The 26,355-nt window shown below is 37.4% G+C and overlaps 1 protein-coding gene across 3 annotated transcripts in view; it reads right to left on the bottom strand.

Annotated features, from left to right (window-relative positions):
* GALNT3 (polypeptide N-acetylgalactosaminyltransferase 3) overlaps positions 1-26,355 on the bottom strand; it is a 61,220-nt gene that overhangs the window by 21,677 nt on the left and 13,188 nt on the right. For 2 of the 3 annotated variants that reach the window (XM_020990875.2, XM_020990873.2), the window contains exons 2-3: positions 11,766-12,383; positions 2,130-2,302 (exon numbers count right to left, since the gene is read on the bottom strand). In XM_020990875.2, coding sequence (XP_020846534.1) covers positions 2,130-2,302; positions 11,766-12,274 — 682 coding nt within the window. In that variant the 5' untranslated portion in view covers positions 12,275-12,383. Of the gene's footprint in view, positions 1-2,129; positions 2,303-11,765; positions 12,384-23,105; positions 23,270-26,355 lie in introns of all 3 variants that reach the window. The other variant, XM_020990874.2, reaches the window with a different exon arrangement.

Genomic DNA, 26,355 nt, shown 5'->3' with positions numbered 1-26,355 from the left:
CTTAATCTTCAACTCACCCTGTGCCATCTGTCTATCTATATACATACATATAATTTTTTTCCTCCAACTACCCTAATATTGACAAAGGTCTCATGAGTTATAAATATCATCTTTCCATGCAGGAATGTAAACAGTTCAACCTTAATAAGTCTCTTATGATTTCTCTTTCCTGTTTACCTCTTCATGTTCCACTTGAGTCTTGTATTTGAAAGTCAAATTTTCTATTCAGCTCTGGTCTTTTCATCAAGAATGTTTGAAAGTCCTCTATTTCACTGAATAACCATTTTTTCCCCTGAAGAATTATACTCAGTTTTGCTGGGTAGGTGATTCTTGGTTGTAATCCTAACCCCTTTGCCCTGCGGAATATTATACTCCATGCCCTGCGGTCCTTCAATGTAGAAGCTGCTAAATCTTGTGTTATCCTGATTGTGTTTCCACAGTACTTGATGATGTCTAGGCCCTTTTTTTGATCATGGCTTTCAGACAGTCCAATAATTTTTAAATTCTCTCTCCTGGATCTATTTTCCAGGTCAGTTGTTTTTCCAATGAGACATTTCACACTGTCTTCTAATTTTTCATTCTTTTGGATTTGTTTTACAGCGTCTTGATTTCTCATAAAGTCACTAGCTTCCAATTGCTCTATTCTAATTTTTAAAAGAAGTATTTTCTCCAGTAATCTTTTGGACTTCCTTTTCCATTTGGCCAGTTTTTCTTTTTAGGGCATTCTTCTCCTCATTGGCTTTTTTGGACCTCTTTTGCCATTTGGCTTAGGCTATTTTTTAAAGTGTTATTTTCTTCAGTATTTTTTTTGGGTCTCCTTTAGCAAGCTGTTGATTTGTTTTTTGTGATTTTCTTGCATCACTCTCATTTCTCTTCCCAGCTTTTCCTCTACTTCTCTTATTTGCTTTTTCAAAATCCCTTTTGAGATCTTCCAAGGCCTGGGACTGATTCATATTTTTCTTGGAGACTTTGGATGTAGGAGCTTTGACTTTGTTGTCTTCTTCTGGTTGTATATTTTGATCTTCTTTGTCACCAAAGTAAGATAATATAGTCTGACTCTTTTTGCACTGCTTGCTCATGATCCCGACCAATTACTTGAGTTTTAAACTCTTTGTTAGAGTCTGCTTCCCATGTGGAGAATGTACTGTCCCAAGCTTCAGGGGTTTGTACAGCTGTTTTCAGAGATACTTGAAAGGGACCTGTAAATTTTCAGTTCTTGCAAGGTGATATGATAAGAGGCGAGGTATTTACTCCTTTCCTTTCCTGTGCTCTGGTCTATTAGTGACCACAAGTACTCCTTTCTGTCCTGGAACTGTGAGGAGGGTTTCCTCTTTACCACCACTACAAGCTCCACCATGCCAGTGCTCCTCCTCACCTCAAGACCACCACCCAAAACTGTGACCCAGATCCAAGCACGGACAAAGCAAGAGATTCCTGCCTCAGCACTGGCAAAGAGATCACTGCAATCTCCCTCTGATCAGACACTCGATTTCCCCTCAGTCTGTGGGCCAAAAGCTCAGGAGGCAGCTGCCCCCCCAACCCAGGTCTCGCTTTAAAGGAACTGGATCTGAGACCCCTCTCTCAGCACAGTAGAAACAGACTTTTCCCACTGACCTTCTAAGTTGTCTTTGGCATACATGGATTGAGGAGTCTGGAAACCACTATAGCTGCCTGATGCAGTCCTCTGAGGCCTGCTCCAGGTTCCCTGTGGCCTGCACGCCCATGCCGCACTGCGCTCCTCTCCCCACCTGGTGAAATATATCTTTCTGATCAACCATCCAGGTTGTCAGGCTGGAAATTTGTTTCACTCTGTCTTTTTGTGGGTTCTGCTACTTTAGAATTTGTTTAGAGCCATTTTTTATAGGTATTTGGAGGGGGTTGGGGGAGAGCTCAAGCAAGTCACTACTTTGACTCCGCTACTTTGGCTCCTACAATTTTTCTTCAGCCCTCAAAAATACTCATATGTTCATTCCCATTGAACTCAACTTTCCTTCAACACAGGTCATCCAAGGAAAGATGGCACACCTCTCTGAGAAGGTAGATTGATAGGAGGGTAACTCTTCCTAAATAGATTTTAGCCAACCCCACACAATCTTATAAAGGATAATTTAATTGCATTTTTTTCTTACCGTCCTCACTGGCATCATCTACCAAAATGATTTCTTTCAGTAGTATGGCTGGTGAAGAATAGAGTACACTGTGGACTGTTCTAAGCAGCGTAGACCATGCTTCATTGTGAAAAATTATTATGACACTTGTGGTAGGCAAGGGAGGACAGCGTTTAAATTTTTGCTCAATACATCTGGAAGTTAAAAAATAGTCAAAGTTACAGATTTCATATGTTATCTCTGATCTAACATTAATTACAGCAACATTAGGTTTTTTCTTTTATAAACCTCTCTGAGCACTGCAGTTATAGGTGCTATTTTCTTATATTTGCTATAATGCAAACAGATCAATGAAAAATTCTTTTAGAAAGGACTTTGCCCAAGAAGACACTAAATCCATGAAAAGGCAACTGTCAGCAGTGTACTAGGTACATAGAAAGCAATAAAGCACAGTCCTGTAGCTTCAGTTAGCATAACAATTACACATCTAATATATTTCTTATACTAAAAACAACTTATAGATATAATCTGAATATTAATTCTTTCCCTTAAAAACAATCTGATTTTCTCCTTCCATTTAACCTGTAAATGTATAACATATTGTTAAACACTCTATTCAATTAAATTTTCAGAATACAATATTCACACAAAAAAAGCTATTTAAATTTTATTTTGCAAGCTAAGTTGACACAAATAAAGTTACTCACCTTATCTTCTAGTAAATAAAAAAAAGCTTTTTTTCTCAAAATGTTATCATATCAAAAAATACTAATCCAAAACAAAATAATACTCAACAAATCAAATTACCTCAGTGTACTTCAGGGTTTGAAGGGACCTGAGAAAGAAATCATCTAACTTTTGACCTAGAACAGGGAAGTCTTCTACAACATATCTGATAAATGGTCCACAATAAATTCTCTCCGTGATTCTCAAATCTGCATATCCAGTCTTCATTTCTCTCCCAAGTTCCAGTTCTCTGTCTCCAAATACCTATGGGACATTTCCACCTGGATGTTTTCTAGGTATATCAAACTCAACATATCCAAAACAAAACTCTTATCTCTCATTCCCTACCCTATTCTCTTCCTAACTTCCCCATTCATTTAGTGGCATCACCACTCTTTTAATCACCTAGGCAACCTAGGAGTCATCCTCAATTTTTCACCAATCCTCACTTTCTATGTCCAATCAATTGCCAAATCTATCAAGTACCCACTCCACCATCACTATCTCTCACCTCTGTCTCCTTCTGTATCCCCCCACTAAAATACAGACACACACTCCAAATCCAAGAAGAACCTAACTGCTCTCCATGCACCCCCTCAGTCTTATAATATATATATATATTGTTGCCAAACTTATGTCTAAAATTCAAGTCTGACCACACTAATCCCTGCTCAGAAAACTTCAATGGTTCATGAGAAATAGAAGGCAGGGGTCCTATGACCCAGTAATAACTACTGTTAGGACTATATCTCAGAGATTTAAAATTTTTTTTTAAAAAAAAGGAAAAGGACCCATATGTACAAAAATATTTATAGCAGCTCTTTTCGCAATAACAAAAAATTAGAAACTGAGGGGATGGCCATCAATTAGGGAATGACTGAACAAGCTGTGGTATATAATTATGATGAAATGTTATTATGTTGTAAGAAATAATGAGCAGGATGATTTCAGAAAAACCTAGAAAGACTTCTATGAACTAACGCAAAGTGAAGCAAGCAGAACCAGAACATTGTACACAGTAACAGCAATATTGTACGATGATCAACTGTGAAAGACAGCTATCTTCAGCAATACAATGATCTAAGACAATTCTGAAGGGCTTAAGATGAAAAATGGTAGCCATTTCCAGAAAAAGAACTGATGGAGTCTGAATTCAGAAGAAAACATACAATTTTTTTTTACTTCATTTCTTATGAGGATTTTTTTGAGGGGGAGGGGTCTGTGTTCTCTTTCACAACATAACTAATATGGAAATATGATTTGCATGACTGTACTGCACATTATAACCTATATCAAAGTGCTTGCCTTCTCAATTGAGGAAGGAGGGGAAGAAGGGAGAGAATTTGGACTCAAAATTTTAAAAAATGATTGTTAAAAGTTGTTTTTACATGTAATTGGAAAAAATAAAAATACAAATTTAAAAATTAAAAGAAATTAAAAAAATAGGGGTGGGTGGGAGGTGGAAGAAGGAAAGAAGAAGGAAGGAAGCTGTGGACACCAGGAAAAGCCTCAGGCATAATGTAAATCTTCAATGGAATCTTGAAGGAAATCAAGAATTCTAAGATAATTGCTAAAGGTATCCCAAAATAACCACTACAATACTCTTCATGAAAGCAAAGAAATGGAAACAAATTTGATGGCCATTAACTGAGAACAGCTAAAAAGTAACCTCTACTATGGGATAGCAAAGGACTATTATTGTGTAGTAAGAAATTACAAAAGTGCAGAATTTGAACAAATGAGGGACAATTTGTATAAATGGATGCAGAGCAAAATTAAACAGAACCAAGAGAAATATGCAGTGACTACAACAGTGTAAATGAAAAGATAACCAAAAGGAAGTTGAAATTGAAGGAAATGAAAAGTCAGTTAAATTTCTGGACAAAAGAAAATAAAACAAATCTTTCTTCTTAAGCCAAAAGAATACTAAAACAGAATATTATATGCACTTTTCAGAAGTGGCACTGCACAAGAATTTTTAGCTTAAATTTTCCTCTTCTTTTTAAGGTGTTCAATCAGTGAAGACTGGTGCTAAAATCATTGCTTTTTGTTAAAAACCAAAATGTTTTCTTTCTTAAATCTGGCTTTGACAAGATCTTTGTGTAGTCATATTTGTCATTTTAGATACTTTCCATTTTCTTCTTCTTACAGGAATCATTTGTGATTGCATCATCAAAATTGAGTTCTTGAGAATTTCTCATCCTCTTTTTGATCCAACATGATCTCTAAGAGAGTATGGTGTCTTATTCCCAAGGTTTCTACTCTACTTCAAAAGTCAGTTCCTCTTGGTCGGTTTTCTCTACTGTCAGAGGGATGGATTTATCAACAACACACACAAGAATTTACCAGATTCTACCAAAGGCCCCTCCAGCAGGGTTTGGAAAGCTTAAACTCATAATCTCACCAAATTTTTGTCCTGCTCCAGATCATCAGGAACATGCATCATCCATTTACTCTCTTTGGGCTTGATAGTCTATCTGTTCCTACCATGTTTCCTCCCACTCTTTAAGTTTAACCTAATGTTCAATAGTTAAAACATTTATTATAAACTAAGTATACCAGAAGTTTATAACTTCTTTAAAAGAAACTACACAAGTTGAATTGCTGGGGAGAGGAATAGAGAAACTTCGCAAATAAGATTCAGTATCATAATTACTCGAAGAATCTTTTTTTTTTTAAAGAAAAACTAGCATTACAAACTTCGGTGACATCAAAATCATCATACTACCAAAGAGAAACCTTCACTAACTTTTCTGTTTACACCTCTCCCTTGGTCACATTTTTTAATCTAACCCTTTTTGCATACTGTCCTGCCTTCAACGGATATTACCACACTACTTTTGGTGTTCATGTTATAATATTATGCAAGCCCTGCCATTTTTTTTTTTTGACAACTAGATCCTATCTGAAGCTCAAGTTACATAAAAGTCTAGCAGGATCCTTGTTTTGTTTACCTCCTCAGTATGAGACAAGTATAACTCAATTTATAACCAAGTTGAAAAAGTTCTTTCCTGATTTCTCAGAACAAGCTAATGCACATCATCTCAGAGTGGCCTAGGCCTGGAGCTAAATCCTAAAGTGCCTGAGGCACTGGAAACAAATAAACTTTTGACTTTCAAGCTGTATCACACCAATTCTTTTTGTTTTTAGGCAATTGGGGTTAAGTGACTTGCCAACGGTCACACAGCTAATAAGTGACAAGTGTTTGGTCTGAGGCCAGATTTGAACTCAGATACTCCTGATTTCAGGGCCAGTGCTCTATCCACTGTGCCACCTAGCTGCCCCTCTATCAGATCAATTCTTGATGGCAAATTTTTATGGGAGGACAGGGATAGGAACTACACTGTGATTTTATTGGTACAGGAAATTTCCAAGTGAGGAAACTCCCTCTACCAGTGTATGCTCTGATGCCAGTACTTCCACCACTACTCCAGGCTGCCTCTGATACAGAGAAATAACAATGGCACTGGGAAGATTGGGGTGAGGGAAGGGTTTGGAGGGAAATGAAGCATCTCTGGGAGGTGAGGTGGGTAGATATGAAGACCTAGTGAACTGAAAGAGATTAACTACTATCAAATCAAATACTTATCAAATTTATAGATTCACAAAGCTGAAAAGGACAGCTAAAATCATTGGATGAGAATCAGGATTCAAAAAGATTTGGAAAAGTTACACTGTACCAAATCTGAGGTGATGAAATTAACAGGGATAAATGTGAAGGCTTATATTTGGATTAAAAAATAATAATTAACCGGGGCAGCTAGCCCCAGCCCCGGATTCAGGATGACCTGAGTTAAATCTGGCCTCAGACACATAACACTTAATGACCTTGAGCAAGTCACTTAACCTCATTGCCTAGCCAAAAAAAAAAAAAACCAAAACCCACAAAATATAAAAGGAGGACATTTGATTGGACAGCAGTCTGAAGAAGATGTAAGTGTTTAAAGGGACTGTAACTGCTATGTGAATCAACAGTGGGACAATGAGGCAGCTAGGTGGCACAGTGGATAGAATGCTGGGCCTAAAGTAAGGAAGAGTCCTCTTCCTGAGTTCAAATCTGGTCTCAGTCACTTACTGTGTGACCCTGGGCAAGTCACTTAACTCTATTTGCCTCAGTTTCCTCATCTGCAAAATAAGCTGGAGAAGGAAATGGCAAACCACTCCAGTATCTTTGTCAAGAAAACCCCAAATGGGGTCATAAAGAGTCAGGCATGACTGAAAATAACTTTACAAGGACTAGGGAAAAATAATCCCACTATAATACTCAGACCCAGTCAGACCATGTCTGGAGTACTGAAGACTCTAGATGAAGAACATTTTGGAAGGATGTTGAAGAGGTAGAGTGCGTCCTAAGGAAGGCAACCAGAATGGTAAAAGACTTTGAATTCATACTTTATAAGAACTGAGGAAACTGGGGATCTTTAGTCTGAAGAACATTCAGGAGGGACACTATAGCAACTTTTAAGTTATCTCAAAGGTTGATATATGGAAGAGGGATTAAACTTCTGCTTCTTCGACCCAGATGGCAGAATTAGGAGCAATGCTTGGACACAGAAATGAGGGTACTTTAGACTTGGGTATGAGGAAAAAACTTCCGACATCTATGGGTTCTCCCCTTACTCTAAATCTTCAAGCAAAAACTGAAGCATCATTTGTGGGCATGTCGTATGGGACATTCTAATTCAGGTATGGGTTGGACTAGGTGGCTTTGGAGGATCTTCCCAATTTATATTCTGGATTCAAGGTAGAAGAGTGTTGCCCAAAATGAACACCTCTCTTCTCTCTCTTATTCTAACTACAATTTAAAAGTAATGGTTGGGCAACAAGGTGGCACCATAGATATAGCACTGGCCCTGGAGTCAGGAGGACCTGAGTTCAAATCCGGCCTCAGACACATAACACTCACTAGCTGTGTGACTCTAGGCAAGTCACTTAAACCCAATTGCCTCACCCCAAAAAAAAAGTAATGGTCTCTCCTAAATCCTATTTAAATGCAGAATACATGACTATGATAATTAAAAATAAGTCTAACAAATGCAAACCTGACTTTTGAATATGACACATGGAAAACACAAACAAAAACACAATACAATATGTAAAATCTATCTAAAGTTCTATAATATAGATTTTCATGGGAAAAATGGTAAAGTTTGGTATATATGTATTGTCTTACAAGCATTCTCTGTTCAAATAAGTATTTAGAGGGGCAGCTAGGCGGCACAGTGGATAGAGCACCAGCCCTGGATCCAGGAGGACCTGAGTTCAAATTTGACCTCAGACACTTAACACTTACTACCTACGTGGCCCTGGGCAAGTCACTTAACCCCACTGCCCAGCAAAAACAAACAAACAAATAAGTATTTAGAAAAGGGTGGGGCAGTGATGACAGGTTTGGTTTTTTTTTATGCTAGTACCACTCATATGAGTTATATAACTCATTCATACAACTATAAACAAAGATATAAAGAAATTCTGGAGAATTAACATAAATATGATCATTTAAACTGGTTTTCCTTTAAATATCTTACCATTTCCTCTTTCTGTCAAGTTTTAGCTAGAATTGTGTGTGTTAAGCCTGCAGCTTCTAAATTCAAGGTAGCAAAAGGTGAATATGCAAGCATCAAAGCCAATATTTTCATAAAATTTCACTGTAGAAGCTCCTTCAACTTACACAATATCTATTCAAAATTTAGCACAAAGTGCTTCTTTTTAAAATGACATTAAAAAAAACTTACATAAATCTTTTAAAGTAATAAAATTAGAATAATGCAATTTGTCATACCATACATTTAAAATTTTTTCCCCTGAACCTGAGGTGGGACATTTTAAGTCTAGTGTTTTACAGGATCTGAACATACTTATTTTTCTGACTGACTAGTAGGTGGAATAAGACAATCAATTCTTCAAAGGGACATTAGCAGACACAATTTGTCATTTTTCACTTGTGCTGGCTTCAAAGTAAAAAAAACTAAGAAATGCAATTTCAATCAAGTTAGTCCTGAGCAATCTGGAGCTTTTGGATGTCTGGGTGTTTTGTTTGTTTGTTTTTTAAAGCAATCAGCAATTCTTGTTACTTAATGATTAACAGCAATGAAAGTTAATGTTATATATAGGAAGAAAGTAGGAAAATGTTTAGGGTATTGGAAAATATGATTTCTCAATCCTGTACTAGAAATGTGTCCATCTCAAACAAAAACCAAATCATAATGAAAAGTAAAAATTCATAATGATGGGTTTGTGGAACAATTTTTCTTTTAAGCACTAACCCCAAATCAACATAATGAAATAGTGAATGCCTTCTTACTGGCCTGCAAGAAGCAATTCTGCATTTCACATACTATATTACATAAACATACATATATACATGTGTGTAGATGCATGTATTTATGAATGTGTGTTTGTGAAAAGAAAAGGCTGAGAGTGAAACACTTAAGAGAAACTAGGTACTTTGAAAGGCACATTTCAATTGTTTTATTATGTGGGAAAAGTCAATTCTACTTACACAGTCCCTTATATCAGAATTAAAATATTCTAAAAAAGTTCTTTCATCTCATTATAACATTTCTGTATAACTAACTTACCTAAGATCACACGGAAGAGACAAAGTCAAAAAGGAAAGAAACCTATCCTGCCAACTTTAGTTTCAGTGTAATCTGATTTAAGTGGGACAATCTAATCATTTTGGCAGATAGGTCTTGGGTAATTAGGCTCCCCCACCACCCCACCCCTTTCACTGTAACCCATTTAGCTGCCAAAACTGAAATTGTTAATACAGGAAAAGCAAGGGCGTGTACATTGTATGCTTAAGTTTTATACTTATCTTATACCCTTACACTCAACAGGTATACTGATAACAATGGTATTTATTCTAACAGTTCTTTAGTTTAACCTAACAGCTGTCAATATCACTTCTCTAATGTGAAAAATCATAGTTAACTTGCAACTAGAAAGAAGAATGACAAAGGCTATGCACCCCAAACTATTGAATATAAGGTAAACCATACAAAATTATTTTTAATAAATCTTATTTGGCAGAAAAGATGAGAAAATAACTCTTAAGTCCTAAATATTCATTGGTATAGAAGGAATAAGATTTTAAGAAACTGCATAATGGTTATTAATTCCTAGAGGGCAGAAACCTGGCAGAAATAACTGTACCAGGATGCCTTCAAAAAAGGCAACCAGCAAAACACTGGGCATTTTATTAGAGAAACTGCCAAGTATATTGGTATTATTCCTGTGGAACTTAAAAAAAATGTCTTTATAATAGCTCTAGTGGCAAAGAATTGGAAATTGAGAGGATGCCCATCAACTGGGGAATGGCTGAGCAAGTTGTGGTATATGAATGTAATGGAATACTATTGTTCTATAAGAAATGATGAACAGGCTGACTTCAGAAAAACCTGGGAAGACTTATATGGTCTGATGCTGAGTGAAGTGAGCAGAACCAAGAGGACTTTGTATACAATAGCAGCCACGTTATACAATGACTAAGAATGTTAAACTGAACCCTTCTCAGCATTACGAGGGTCTGAGACATCTCCAGAGGCCTCGGGATGGAAAATGCTGTCCACATCCAAAGAAAGAACTATGGAAGTCGAATCGCTCTCACTTATTTTTACCTTAAGTTGAATTTTGTTTCCTCTTTCTGATGGTTCCTCCTATTGGTTCTAATTTTTACTTACAACTTCACTAATGTGAAAATATGTTTAATGGGTATGTAAATGTAAAGCCTATGTCAGATTGTGCGCAGTCTTGGGGAGGGTGGGGGGGGCAGAAAAAATTTTCAACTCAAAAGCATATGGAAAAAAAAATTAAAAAAAATATAAAAAAATATAATAATAGCTCTATCATATTTAACACCTTTATTGTCAATATTCCTCTGAGGTAGGAAGGTATTACACAAGTCAGAAATAAAATGTTTGAAATATTTCACAAACCTATGCATGCGCGCTCACACGCACATGCATACATTACATACACATGCTCACATTAGAGCTAGAAGGAACACTATATACAGTGTGTTAAGTATGTATCTCTGTGCATATGTTTACATACAAACACACAGAACACATGTATATATACATACTCATACACTCATATACTTAACAGATTGTAGAATTTCTTCTGAGTGTGTGCGGTGTGTATGTATGCAATAATTCAGGTTTGTGAAGTATTTTATGCATATTAATTCATAGTCAACACATACAGGTATTTGTTATTATTCCTCCCACTAATAATCTATGAGCAATTCAGACCTAAAATTTAGTCTTAGTTTCTAGGCCATGTGTCCCTGACTTTCCCCAAAAGCCCATGAGTGAGTGACCTGGACTTACGAAAACCTGAGTTCAAATTCATCCATATTAGACACTTGCCAGCTGTGTGACCCAGGGCAAGTCACTTAATCTCTGCCTGCCTCAGTTTCCTCAACTGTAAAATAGGGATAATAATAACCCCTACCTTTCAGAGTTGTCAAGTTAAATGAGATGGTATTTCTAAAGTGCTCTGAAAACCTTAAAACACTATATAAATGGTAGCTATTATTATTATCATTATTATTATGGACTTGAAGTCAGGAAAACCCAGCTTTGAATTTCACCTAAGACACATGCTAGTTGTGTGATCCTGAGCAAATGGTTTGCGCTTTCTGGGCCTCGATCTCCCTTATCAGTAAAATGGAAATGGGGAAAAGAAGCTTAGACTCAACAACCTCTAAACTCTAATATTTCTTAAGCTCTAAATATTCATTATTATGACCTATCATCATTTGTAATAACAGCAAAAAAAAAAGGTTACTTATATATCAAGCTTAAAATTATTTTTCAAAAGGTTGCCTTCAGACTTCAGCTGAGATACCTAGATATTGATCTCAACACACTAACACTGCTGTGAATAGCAAAACCATGGGTAGGTAGGTAGTCTTCCACATACTCAGGAGGTCGAGTGTCTGGTCCAAGATCTCGGTGTAATGAAATCCGGTCACTGACAAAAGCATTAAAACAGTGTTTGGCTTCACCATTTTCTTTTTCCTTTTGTTCTTCAGGACTTAAATTGTCAGGCTTGAATGGTTTCCCAGAAGCACCAGGGGCATTGGAGTCCTGAGGTGGGCGATCTAGAAAGGGCTTCAGTTCTGCCGCTGTGTAATATCCTTGCAAACACGGTCTATCCCCAGCATTATTATTTTGTCTAACAGGGGCCTTTATCTGCAATTTGGGCATCACATCTTTAATATTGTTCACAGCTTCTATCATTAGATCAAACATATTGTTTTTGTTTTTCTCAATCCCTGATACATCTTTGGAATCTTGAATGCTTACTTCTCTTTGCATTAAAATCAAAAACACCATAAAGAAAAAAATCACTGCACCAAACTTCCAGAGCTTTTTGTGGTGAAAAAGTTTTTTACAGAATAATTTTATCAGTAGTCTTACGTGAGCCATTCTGACATTAACAGTTTGTCACTTGAAAAATAACAGTTATAACTTCCTCTGTTACTTGCGTTCTTTATCATAGATTTGCTTGCCAAAAGGTTTCTTGGAATAGTAACACCTAGAAAGAACAACAGGCAGCATTAGTACATGATCAATCTAAAGACAGACGAGGACGGATGGACACGCACCCCCACCCCCACCCCCACCCCCCACACCCCCACCACCAATAACATATATTCTAAAGAATTAGATACACAAAATTGCAGGGGTGCCCTCTGATAATCATTTGTGTTTTGTTACTTCTCACTAATAATCATTTGTGTTTTGTTACTTCTCATTAATAATGTTTGTGAAACCTTTTTCATTTTATATAGAAAAGAATAAATTCATTTAACTTATTGCCAGCAGGGAATCGAATTGAGCTAACTGTTGGGGACAAGGGCTCCAAAAGAAAATATGTATTTGTGGGTACCAGTTAAAGATACGAAAAATAAGTAGATAAAAAGTCTACATATATTCCCAACTCTGGGAGGTAGGGGGCATTATTATTCCCATTTTACAGTTGAGGAAACTGAGGCAGACAGAAGTTAAGTGACTTGCCCAAGGTCACACAGCTAGTAATTGTCTAGTAAGGATGGATTTGAACTCAGGTTTTCCTAACTCCAGGTAACTCACTCATAGGCTTTTGGGAAAAGTCAGAGACATATGGCCTAGAAACTAAGAGACTAAATTCTAAGTCTAACTTGCTCACAGGTTATTAGAATTGGAAGGAATAATAATAATAATAATTTCTGTATAATAAAAATAAATCTGTATTCCCAACTCCCACTTCACCACAATGAGGACTGTCCTAAACTTGACACACTGAGTGCTATTTCTAACTATAATTAAGCAAAGGAAGATGATTCAATCTGCCTAGTAAATAAACTTGCCTATTCTTTGAAACAGTAATAAAGATATGATTATTTGGAAACACTTTAAAAACTTGATACAATATAGAAAGAGGAGAAAAACAAATTCATTGATCAACAGGCTTCCCTACACTCAATACACTCCCATGGCTCCATATTGCTCTGAAAATAAAATATAAACTCGACTCTGTAGCTTTTAAAGCCTTCAATGCCAACTGAGCCTCCCTGGTGTCAGGAAGATGTACCGTTCTGAGTTCAAATCTGGCCTCAGACACTTATTAGTTGTGTGACCCTGGACAAGTCAATTAATGCTGTTTGCCTCAGCTTCCTCATCTGTAAAATGGGCCAGAGAAGGAAGTAGCAAAGCACTCCAGTATCTTTGCCAAGAAAACCCCAAAGGGGGTCCCAAAGAATCACACACAATTGAAATGACTGAACAACAACAACAATCTGGCCCTGACCAATCTTTCAGTCTCAGTGGACATTACTTTCTTTTCTAAATTCTGCAATCCAACCAAACTAGACTTCTCTCTGGTCTTCGTCTGCAATACACCATCTGCCATCTCCACATTGCAGTGACTATCCCACATGCCCAGAAAGTATTCCCTCCTTACCTCTGCATTAAATACTCTTTCTTAAGACACAGCTCAAGCACCACCTTCTTCATGACACCTTTCTTGATTTTCCCAACTGCTAGTACTCCCCCCTTTATGCTACCTTGTATTTAACTGCTTTGTATACATTTGTATTTATTCACTTTATATTTAGGTTTTATATGCTCATATGTACTTGTCTCTTCCATTAGAATGTAAGCTCCTTGGGAATAGGAATTGTTACAGTCTTTGTGCTTATGTACGATGCCTGGCACATAATAAGTAGGCAATGAATAAATACATAAGGGGTTTTAACATTTGTTTTTAGAACTGCTGTTTTTACACCTTAAAAAATAGCCTAGGGGCAGCTGAAGTCAGGAGGACCTGAGTTCAAATCCGGCCAGACCAAAAACTTGACACTTGCTGGCTGTGTGACCCTGGGCAAGTCACTTAACCACCCAATTGCCTAACAACAACAACAACAACAAAAATAACCTAACCCAAATGGCAAAGAAGTCCAAAAAGCCAATGAGGAGAAGAATGCCTTAAAAAGCAAAATTGGCCAAATGGAAAAGGAAGTCCAAAAGCTTACTGAAGAAAATACTTCCTTAAAAATTAGAATAGAGCAATTGGAAGTTAGTGACTTTATGAGAAATCAAGACACTGTAAAACAAATTCAAAAGAATGAAAAATTAGAATTGCTGTTTTTAGCAGATGTAAACACTATCTAGATAAGCATTTTTTAAAAGTGGGTTTGAGCTTTTCAGAAGCTTATTACCAGCAAACAGGCTTAGGTCAAATAGGTCTATTACCACCTGTCAAGATGAATATGATGAATTCCTGATTGCTGCAGTAGATGTTTATAGAACATATATAGTGACCACCACACATGAGGGAGCAACCCTGGGAAGGAAGAAAGCCAAATGATGTGTTCTGGGCCATCTAGACAGTAAAACTAGAGATAGATTCTGTCAAAGTTGCTAGAGACAGCTCATGAGAAGGGAGGGTTAAAGCCAGGAGAGGTCTGGAGCCAGCTCTAACCAGCTCTGGCTGATTTTTAAATTTTCCATGTAAACAAACTTTATAGCTTGAAAACTGGACAACTACAAATTAGGCCTTAATTTTTTATTCTGTTGATTTTATAGACTTAAAAAATGATGGAGAAAGTGTTAATAGCGCAGTTTAATCTTAAGTGTCTTATGTATATTTCCTCCCAAAGAGACAGTTGTTAAATATTAAGCAGCACACCTCTGCATAAAGACTATCATAAATACAAAAAACCAAACAAAACCCCAAAACAAAAACAAAAACAACAAAACTCCAATTGACAGAAGAGATGAAAATCTACCTTCCTTTTGCTCACATCTTGCATTAACTTTTAGGGAAATATTATTTTTAAAATCCAATTAAATAAATATTAAGAATTTTGCATAAGACATTCCTCCTAACTCCAGGCATTTTCTCTTGGTTTTCCTCATGCCTGGAATTCTCTTGCCATCTCTGCCTTGTGGCTTCCTCAAATCCCAGTTAAAGTCCCATCTTCTACAAGAAGCCTTTCCTGCTCCTCCTTAATGCTAGTATCTTCCCTTTGTTAATTATCTCCATTTTCCCCCTTGTATGTATCCAATTTGGACACAGTTGTTTTCAAGTTGTTTCCCTCCTTAGACTATGACCTCCTTGAAAACTATGATTGGTTTTTTGCCTTTTTTTTTTTTAAATATGCCCGGGGCTTAGCACAGTGCCTGGCCCAAGGTAATAAATACATGAATAAAAATCATCTATGACACTGAGAAGTTCAGTTCAGTGGAAAAGGTAAGACAGGCATACTAATCAGCATTATAAAAAAATAAAATAAGTTCATATGAGAGAGAGAAAAACAATTTGAAGAGAGGCCTGAGGGAAGCATTTTTTTCTGGCTGTGAGAATCTGAATATTTATGGCAACTTGTAACTGTTAGTGCACTTTGGATAGAGGAACCAAGTTGAGACTGGCAGGACAGTTTTAAGTTTTGTTAAATAGTTTTTTTCAAATGAAGTTATTATGTACTACTTTCCATAAGTAATATAATGTATCTCTTTGGGAAAGGAAACAAGTATTTATTAACTATGTGTCAGATACTGTGCTAAGTGCTTTATAAATATTATTTGATTCTCAAAAGGTAGGTGTTATTATGATCCCCATTTTACAGTTGAAGACACCAAGGCAGACAGGGTCACATAGCTAGTTAAAATGTCTGAGGTCATATTTGAACCTAATTCTTCCTTACTCCAGACCCAGCACTCTCTCCACTGCATGATCTAGCTGCCTCTTTACACTATAGAATAGCTATTTTATCTCAGGCAAAACTCTAACCAGATTATATGGCTTCTAAATTATACCAGGCTAATAGGTTTATATTTTATCATGTAAGAAATAAAAGAGTCAGTGAAGGTTTTTGAATGGAAGAGGGATATGATCAGAACTTTGTCCTGTCTGTGTGATGGGGGAGGAGAGGAAGGGAGGAGGCAAAAAGGGAAGGAGTTAGAAGAGAGGTGAGAGAGACAAAGAGGTGGAGATTGTGGGTTTTACATGGGGATGAAGTTGAGATCTTGAATGCTGAAGAGGAGTAAATATTTTGGAGACATTATAATAGTGAAATTCTACTAGCACAGAAACATTGCTAAGGCTGACACCCCATTAGCAAGGATTCTAGAACTTGGAAAGCATGGAAAGATTATTTTCTGAATAGCACCCTAAATGTTGCAGCAGACACTGGCCTCTTGAAGATTTTAATAAAATAATCTGGTACAGAGGAAAGTTTTTAGACATAAGCATATTCTAGAGCTCTTTCCCCCAAATACTGACAACATGCAACACCAGGGTACACATTAGTGGTGTTTCACTTAGATTAAGGATGTTTAAAATACAGATTTTTCTATTGATATATCATAAAATTTAGGATAAATCAAAAGATTTGGAAAAGGTTGGCAGTCCCTGGCCTTTGGCTAGTGTCCAAACCTGCTGATTTCTTAACACCCAGTAGACTTATTATAAAAAAGGAGGCCCATTTGAGTTTGGACATTAAAAAACTATCCACCAGTGAAAACCCAGGGCAGCTGAAAATGAAAGCCAGATGGAGTTGGCACAAGAATAATGACCTAAAAGGATTTAACTCACAGAGAAAGGCCAGAGACTGAAAATAACGCAAATGAGGCATTAGGCTACTACAATTCTGTAATGCTACATTAAAAAAAAAAGAAATGAAAAATGTTTTTTAGCCAACTCTTTATTCCTGTTTCATCCATATTTTATAGATGGTGAAATTGAGTCAAAGCAACTTAGCCAAGATCACACAGTAAGCAGGTGACAAAAGGACCTAGATTCAAATTTTGGTTCTATTTTACGACCTGTGTAAGCTTGACCAAGCACCAATCTTGCTGATTCTCAGCTTTCTTATCTGCAAAATGAGGGGACTGATCAGTTGTCCTCTAAGGCACCCTTCTGCTCAAAATCCTATGCTCTCTCATTCCTACACCTAGGCCCAAAGTAGGTAACATTCTTAGAACAGTATTTTTTGAAGAACTGCATTGTGCTTCACCTTTCTCTAAACAGACACACACATTTACACATATTCACATCATCCCAGTCAACATATATGTAAATGCCTACTATGTGCCAGGCATGCACTGAGTTCTATAATTACAAAGAGAGGCAAACAGGTGCTTGCTCCCAAGGAACTCACATTCTTTTTATTAATTTTATTCCACATTTTTCAATTAAGAAGCATTTATTTTCTCTCCCTCTCATCTCTTCCCATCCTTCCCTTCTCCCCATCCATGGGGTAAAAAAAAAGAAAAAGAAAAAATATTTTGACAAATATACATAGTGAAGTAAAATAAGTTCCTATATAGGTCATGTCTAAAAATGTATGTCTCATTCTGCATCTGCAGTCCATTATCTCTGACAAGAGGTATCTCAGCTTCAGTTCTCTATTATCATGGTTGGTCATTACAATAATCAGAGTTCTCAGCTCTTTAAAAGTTGTTGGTCTTTATAATGTGCCTATTACTGTAAAGTTGCTCTATTATTACTCATTTCACTATGCATCAGTTCAAATGACTCATCCTAAGTTTCTCTGAAATCACCTCAATTTATCATTTATTATGGCACAATAGTACATCATTACAATCTACATATGGTAATTTGCTGAGCAACTTCCCCAATTGATGGCTGCCCTTTTGTTTTCCAGTTCTTTGTCACTACAAAAAGAGCTGCAATAAATACTGTTGTATATATGGGTCTGTTTCCTCTTTCTTTAATCTCTTTCAAGGAACTCACATTCTAATGGGGTGGAGGCAGAGCAACCAGCAAGTACATGCAAGATAGATGACAGATAGACAGAAGAAAGCTAGTAAAAGGAAAGTAATCTCATAGATGCCCTAGGGTGGGGAGGATGGGGCACCATTAAAGAAAAAAGGTGAAATTTGACCTGAGTCTTGAAGGAGGCCAAGAAGCTAGGAGGCTGAAGTGAGGAGGGAAGATATTCCTGGCATGAGGGACAACTCCTGAAGAAGTAAGGAGATGGAGTATCATATGTGGGGTAAGCAAGCCAGTGTAGCTGAATCATAGAATAAGAAGACTGGAAAGGTAGGAAGGGTCCAGGTTTAGAAAGGCTTTAAATGCTAAACAAAGCATTTCTATTTGATCCTGGAGGTACTAGTTACAAGAGATAGAGATGGTGGGGTGGGGTGTGACAAGGTCCTTTCTATGCTTTAGTAAAATCACTACTGCATATTGTAAAGACAATCAGCTTCGTAACTGATCAATACAGTAATACACCACAACTCCAAAGGATGCATGATATAAAATGTCATCCACCTCCAGATGGAGAATTGATGGTCTGAGTACAGATTGAAGTATGTTATTTTTCCTTGCTTTTTTTAAAAAACATGGTTAAAGTGGAAATACATTTTGCATGACTTCATATATATAATGGGTATCATATTTCTTGGCTTCTCAATGGGTAGGTGAGGGAAGGAGAGAACTTGGAACTGAACATAAAAATCAAATGAAAATCACTACTGCAGCTGAGTAGAGGATGGATTTGAGTGGAGACTGACAAAGTAAGGGAGACCAATCAGAAGACTATTTTCAATAATCTAGGAGTGACATGATGAAGGCTTGCAACATGATAGTGGCTCTTAGTAAACTGAAGGGGAGGTATATGAGAAAGCTGTAAAAGTAGGAACACCAACACTTGACAACAGACCAGATATCTGGAGTGTGAGGAGTTGAAAATAACATGTTTGTAAGCCTAAGTGGTAGTGTCTTCAATGGTATTAGGAAAGTCAGGGAGGGTTTTGGGGAAAAGATAGAGTTCCGTTTTAGATATTCTGACTTTAAGATCCAGCTGTTGTTGGCCTAAAGGCAACTGGTGATGCAGGACAGAAGCTTGGAAGAAACTAGATTTGTACATAAAGATCTGGGAATCACCTCTACTGAGACGATAATCTTATCCATTGAAGTTGATGAAATCTTCCAGAGAAATAGTATAGAAGAAGAGAAGAGGGTCTAGGAAAGAGCCTTGGAGAACACTCAGAATTAGTAGGGCATTACCTGGATGAAGATTCAGCAAGAGAATAGGGAGCTGTTGGTAGAAAGAATAACAGGAGAGAGCTATGTCCTGAAAACACAGAGTGGAGGTAGTAACCAGGAGAAGAGAGTGATCAAAAATTTCAAAGACTATAGATTGGTCAAGAAGAATGAAGAATGAGAAAAGGTCATTAGATTCATCAATTAAGAGATCATTGGTAACTTTGGACAATAGTTTCAGTTGAATGATGAGATCAGAAGCTAGACAGGGTTTAGAAACAAGTGAGAGAAAAGGAAGTGGAGGCACCAAATATCAATGGCTTTTTCAAGGAGTTTATATTATATAATCTCAACTGAGCCCTCACTGTGGCAAGGTAATCCTTTTACACTTCTCCTTAACTTGGTTCATTATCCCACACACCACAGCAGCTTTTCCAATGTTTTTCATCCCTCTTCAAACTTCCCACAGCTCTCTTCTCTCTGTATATCAGCTGAGAACTCTGCCTCACATTTTGCTGAAAAAAATTAAGGCCTTTTACAGAGAGCTCCCTCTTCTTCCCTTTTCCATATTTCATATCTCTCAGATGCCTTCTACTACTATCTCCTCTATCCTTGTTTCACATGAAGAGATGGCCCTCTCTTTACCAAGACAAACTCCTCTACCTCCATAAGAAATCTAATTCTATTTCAATTCTCCAATAGATTGTTCCCTATCATCCTTACTCTCTCTCTAATCTAATGTGATCTTCCTAAAGCACAAGTCAGCCAAAGTCACCCCTGGCTACTCAATAAATTCCAGTGGCTCCCTCCCTAGATGACCTGTAGGACCAACTAAAAAAAATCCTCAATTTGGATTTTAAATTTCTTCATAATTTGGTCCCTTCCTAGTTTTCTTATCCCTTACTCCCCATTTCCCCTCCACATACTCAGCAATCCAGTGGCATTGGTCTCTGCTCTTCTTTGCCCACAACACTCCATCTCCCAACTGAATGTTTTCATTGGCTGTCCTCCATGCCCGGAAGGCTTTTCCTCATCTCCACCTCCTAGCTTCCCTGGAGTCCTTTAAGAGTCACCTGAAGTGTCATGTTCCACAAGAAGCCTTTTCCAATTCTCCTTAATCTTAGTACCTCCCCTCTGAGACTTCCCTCTTCCCCAATTTATTCTGCATATATCTTGTTTTTACATAGTTGTTTTCATGTTGTCTCCTCTATTAGACTATGAGTTCCCAGTAGTAGGCCTGGGTTTTTGTTTGTTTTACCTCTTTGTATCCAAATCTGAACAATTTTACTTCTATAACACCCCTCACATCCATTCCCTTCTCACTACTAACACAGCCACCACCCTCACAGTAAACTCCTTGTAAATGGAGATTGTTTTATTTATTGTATTTGGCACTTAGCACATATTAGGAAAGTAATGAATGCTCATTAATTTCTCTTCTTCCTGGATTCCTCATTCATTTCCCTGCTTCCAGTTTCTCTCCTCTCTAATCCACTTTCCACAAAGTTACCAAGGTGATTTTTCCAAAGTATACAGATAACTATATCATCTGTTTACTATATAAAGTCTGATCTTATCATATGCTGACTCCAGTGTTCCCTGGTATCAGTAGGCTCAAATACAAATTCCTGTTTGACAATCCCTTCATGTCCTGGCTCCAACCTACCTTTCTAACCTTATTATATATTACTCCTCTTCCCAAATCCTTGGATCCAGCTATACTGTCCCACTTGCTGTTTCTCATAAGTGATACTACCTCTCCATGCTTTTGCACTAACTTTCCCTCATGCCTAGAATGCACTCTCTCCTTTCTTTCACCAATTAGAATCCCTAGCCTTCTTCAAAACCCAGTTCAAGTGCCATCTTGTACATTAAACCTTTCCTGAACCCATAATTTTGTCAGTGCAGAAACTCCGCCAATACAAATTAACAGCTCTCTTCCAGCTACTGGGGCAGCTAGGTGGCACAGTGGATAGAATGTTGGAGCTGGAGTCAGGAAAACTCATCTTCCTGAGTTCAAATCTGGCTTCAGACACTTACTAGCTATGTGACCCTGGGCAAGTCACTTAACCCTGTTTGCCTTAGTTTCCTCATCTGTAAAGTGAGCTGAAGGAAATGGCAAACTGCTCCAGCATCTTTGCCAACAAAACCCCAAATGGGGTCTCCAAGAGTTATACGTGACTGAAAAAAAAATGAACAACAATAAAAACTCCAGCTGCTACTGACTTCCTCCCAAAAATTACTTTGTTTTGTGTGCACACAGACACAAGTGTATATTATTCCTCCTGAAAGAATATGTTTCCCAAAAGAGGGATAATTTCATTTCTGGCTTTGTGTTCCCAATACCTAGCACACTGCCTAGCTCCTAATAAGTAAGCTTTTAATGAGTCCTTGGTTGGTTTTCACTTACTTTATATGTTAACATAATAAGATAAAGACCAAATATACTGTCTCTAAATCCCTTGTTTTGCTACAATATGGCCTAGAAAACTAAGAGGGCCCAGAGAACTTTCTATGGCTTTCTCCCACTAGCACATTAAAAAAGAGGGCTTATCAGATGAGTCTGTATTCACTTTGGAATTTGGGAAGAGTCTGGCTCTAATAGAATGAGTTATGAGCCTGGTTAACCCAAAGAATAAAATGAGAGATTTCAGATGAGTGGGGACATAGCCATTGGGAAATGACCAAAAGACCCTAATATGGCACCCCAGCAGAGGTCCCATGCCTTAAGGAAGGGAAAAAGAACAAGAGACTTCTAAGCCTGGGCTCCATCAAGAGGAGAGATTCATTGTTATGTATGGATTTGTAAAATGCATTCAGCTGTCCTCCAGGCAATGCTGAAAGAAATGCGAAGAAGGTCCCTGAAACTAGGATCTCCAAAAAGGCCAGCTTCCGGACAGACTTTGAAGCTAACTAGAAGAATGTAACACCAAACAATAGGCTCATTTCAAAGCTGTAACAGGTTATCTTTGTATATTAGAGAGGAAGGGTGGCTGAATGCTTATTTCTATGCATTTTCTCAAAAATGTTTTCTTCAAATCCATACAAACTTGACAAACCGTATGCAAACCATAAGAGGTCATATATGAAGAGGACAAGAGGTAAGCCTCACCATATTTTTAATGCACGTATGGTAAAACTAGGTCATATTAAAATAGAGACATTCCTTCCTATCTTAAAAAGACATTAATTTCTATCTTGATATTTTGAAACCACATGTTAGCAAGAATGACAAACTACGAGTAAAATATAACAAGTCTTACCAGTCCCACTATATTACTATGGCAATTTTATAAAAATTATTTAAAAGCAGCACCTTGTATCCCCACTTTTATCACAGAATGGTAAAGCTGAAAAGTAAGTTAGAGATCATCTAGCCTAGAGGTTCTTAACTTCCTGAACTTTTTTTTTCTTTTTTGGCTAGGAGTGGGGTTAAGTGACTTGCCCACGGTCACACAGCTAGTAAGTATTGTGTGTCTGAGTCCACATTTGAACTCAGGTCCTCCTGAATTCAGCGCCGGTGCTCTATCCACTGCGCCACCTAGCTGCCCTCTGAACTTTTTTTTTTATGTTTTGATATTGTATTTCAATATAATTGGTTTTCTTTGCAATCCTGTGTATTTTATTTTGTGCATTTAAAAACATTTTGAAATGCCCAAAGAGAAAAGCTTAAGAACTTCTGTTCCATTCTTACCCCCTCATTTTGCAGATGAGGAATGAGGCCAAAGGAAGTGATGTTTCCCCCCCTAAAAAGCTCATACTTACAAGAGCTGGGACTTAAATCCAGGTCCCCTTACTCCAAATTCAGTGCCTCCTCTCTAAAATGCTGCCTTTCAGGCTTCGAAGTTTGTTGTTGTTGCTGCTGTTGTTTGCAACAAGAATAAGTTGTTGTCCTTAATTTATTTTTCCAATACAGTTCCTCTGAGCACCTGAGAGTCAATCAAAAGGTAAAGTCCTACTCTGAAAAACTGAAAAGGCAGTAATGATCCTAAAGAACAGATAATGAAGCATACCATCTTCCTCCAAGCAAAGGGAAGGAAGGGGGTGCACTACTGTCAGACTCAGTTACTACATAGGTTGTTTTTGCTTAGCTATTGTCTTGTTAGAAGATAAGGTTCAAGTGGGCTGGAGTGGACTGGGAAATAACCCAAAATTACTACAATATAAAACCAAAATTTCAAAGTTCAATGGATTAAATACATGGTTTCAGTTTAAATTTAATTGGCATAAGGGATATGCACACAAGCTTAGTTTGCTTTGGCTACCTAGTCAGAGAATGGCTTACAAATCATGTGGATAACTGATTTAGGCAAGAGGTGGTCAAATACAGATGAAAATCAGAATGTAGATTAAGAAAAATAAAGTATTGTGGATAATATTTCATTGGAACTTTTCCAGACTCTCATAGCATTATCATCTGGATTTCTTAATTTAATTTAAAAGGCTTGACCTGCTAATCAACTCTTAAGTGTGTGGGCAGAAATTTTATTAAGTGTCCCAAATCTCCTTCTGCAAGTGTTTGGGGGAGTGACAGGAAATAATTTCTCCTTGCACTGGGGTCAAATTTCATGGTGACTTAGCCATGTGATTTGTTGGTTTTGATTACATCTGTGCCTCTGCATTTGGATCACCACCTTCAACCCCAAGAAGAAAATGGTTCAAGGATGTCACATTCTATGGAACAAATACGTCCACTGTTGCACTACAAGCTGGAGTTAGAAGAAGGAAGAGAGGGAAAGGCAAAAATGTTACAAAGGGCATTCTTAGTCCAGTTGTCTAGTTTTCAACAATCCAGTATTTCTATAGACCGTTGAAAAAAGACCAACAGAAGCAAACTAACTTTGCATGCATTTAGCTATCAGAAAGAGAGTGACTTTTAAAGGTCTCCTGTTTATAAAACAGGCAGAATAGGGTTGTCTCTTGATAAATAATTTTATAAAGGCACCCAAATCCCATCCACTGTGAAGATGAGACCATTCAATAGACTGATTAAGATATGCCAGATAACCAAACCTCTAATATTTCAGTGGCACAGAGATAAAAATAAACATTAACATTATCTTTGATTAAGAGAGGATCATTAAGACCCAGGTTTAAACTAGGACAAACCCTAAGTCAATCTTGAACATAGTAAAATGCATTTCTGCCAGCTTAACTAGTTTATTACCTGTCACACAATTTTCAACTACACCCATGGGTACCATTACCACCACTGCTAGATATTGAAAATATTTCATATAAAGATATATGCAAAAGGATAATCATATGAAGAATAGTACTGTTCTTAAAGATAAAGTATCTTGAAACCGTCTATGTGATCAGGAGTATGAACAATAATTATAACCAACATCTTAGGAATCAGATGCACTTGAATAGGGGTCACTCTATTGGAGATCCAGCTAAGGCAGGAAATCGAGTGGGTTGTGTCTTTTTAAATCCATTCACTCTTTCAGGTCTGATGACTTTGTAAATATAACTGAGGGATTTATAAATACTTGTAGCTATTCTCCTTGAAAGGAGACACAGAAGTGGGCATTGTTTTTGTTTGCATTTTCTTCATTCATCCTTACTCATCTAGATGGGGAGAAAGAATGAGAAGAAATATGATTCCAACCCCAGCCTCCAGAAAGCAGCAGCTTAAACAACCCTCATACACTGCAGCCATCTCGCTTCTTGCAGGTGAGTCATGTCCAACTCTTTGTGACCCCATTTGGGGTTTTCTTGGCAAAGATATTGGAGTGGTTTGCCATTGCCATCTTGCTACAGGCAGCTTTAGTCTTCAAATGACAGTAAAGCTACCAGTACATCAACTCCACCCCTACCCAATTTTCCTCAGGAAAAGGGGGGGTGGGGTGGGGAGAATTTAAAAAGGACACTTTTCCTCTGAACCTTAAATTAGCCTGCCCATCATCAAGTATAACTACCACAATAAGAACTATAATAACTCTAGTGTTTGTGAAAATCCTTCAAAGTTAAGTATCTGACAGGAATACTAACTTACAAAGTTGGGGGGGAGGGAGAGACCAACAACCACAAGTAAACAAGAATGTTGGATTTGGAAGTGAGAAGACCTGGGTTCAAACACTACCAATGTGGCCTTAAGCAAGTCATTTATAACCTTTTATAACACTTATAACCTTTCTTGATATCATTTTTTTTAATTTATAAAATGGAGCTGGATTAGATCACCAAAAAGGTCTCTTTCAATTCTAAATTTATAATGCTATTACTCACTTAACCCTGTTTGTCTCAGTTCCTCATCTGTAAAATGGGCTGAAGGAGGATATGGAAAAACCATGCCAGTATCCTTGCCAAGAAAACCAAGGGCAAACGCACTCACAAAAAGTTGGGCATGACTAAAAATGGTTCAACAACATAGGCTCACTATGTCAGTAATTTGAACGTACATGCACCCTAACTACATTATTCATTTTTGGTTCATAACTTTAAACCCTTTTAAAAATGCAAATATTATCTTGGAGGAGTTACAAAAACTATTTTCATCCACAGCTTAGTTTAGAGTTTATCACTTAACAGGGCACCAAGAAAACAGCACGCCTATCAAATTTTTTAAAATTATATTCCGAGGGACTGAGTGTTTTGGGTTCCCTGTGTTCTCAGCAGTGGGAAGCCTCAAGCAGCCAAGAAACAATGTGAGAACACTGGGTCTCCAGAGAAGGAAGGTACTAAAATGGGAATGGAAAAACAGGAGACAAGCTTGCCTACTTCCCTATTTGTCACAAAATGCTTATATGAAGCCAAGCAATGAATTCTCCCAACTGTCCATTTGTTTGTAGGGGTAGTAGTGGTGGTGGTGAGGGGGGCAGTAATCTAGTTGTTGGTCTCAGAGTAATTTTCAGTTGTTGGCTTTTTACCCAGTTAGGGAAGGATCCCATATTCAGCTATACACCAATTTGTAGTGTTCCTTAGGATTTATCCTTTTGGATCACCTGGTGTCATCACCTAACTGCATTAAATTATAATGGATACTTTAAGGAAATCAGCTTGAGCGATA

The sequence above is a fragment of the Phascolarctos cinereus genome, unplaced genomic scaffold (genome assembly GCF_003287225.1).
Source record: "Phascolarctos cinereus isolate Bilbo 61053 unplaced genomic scaffold, phaCin_HiC Scaffold_726;HRSCAF=1367, whole genome shotgun sequence".
Classification (NCBI taxonomy): domain Eukaryota; kingdom Metazoa; phylum Chordata; class Mammalia; order Diprotodontia; family Phascolarctidae; genus Phascolarctos; species Phascolarctos cinereus.
This window is presented reverse-complemented; position numbering and strand designations above follow the sequence as displayed.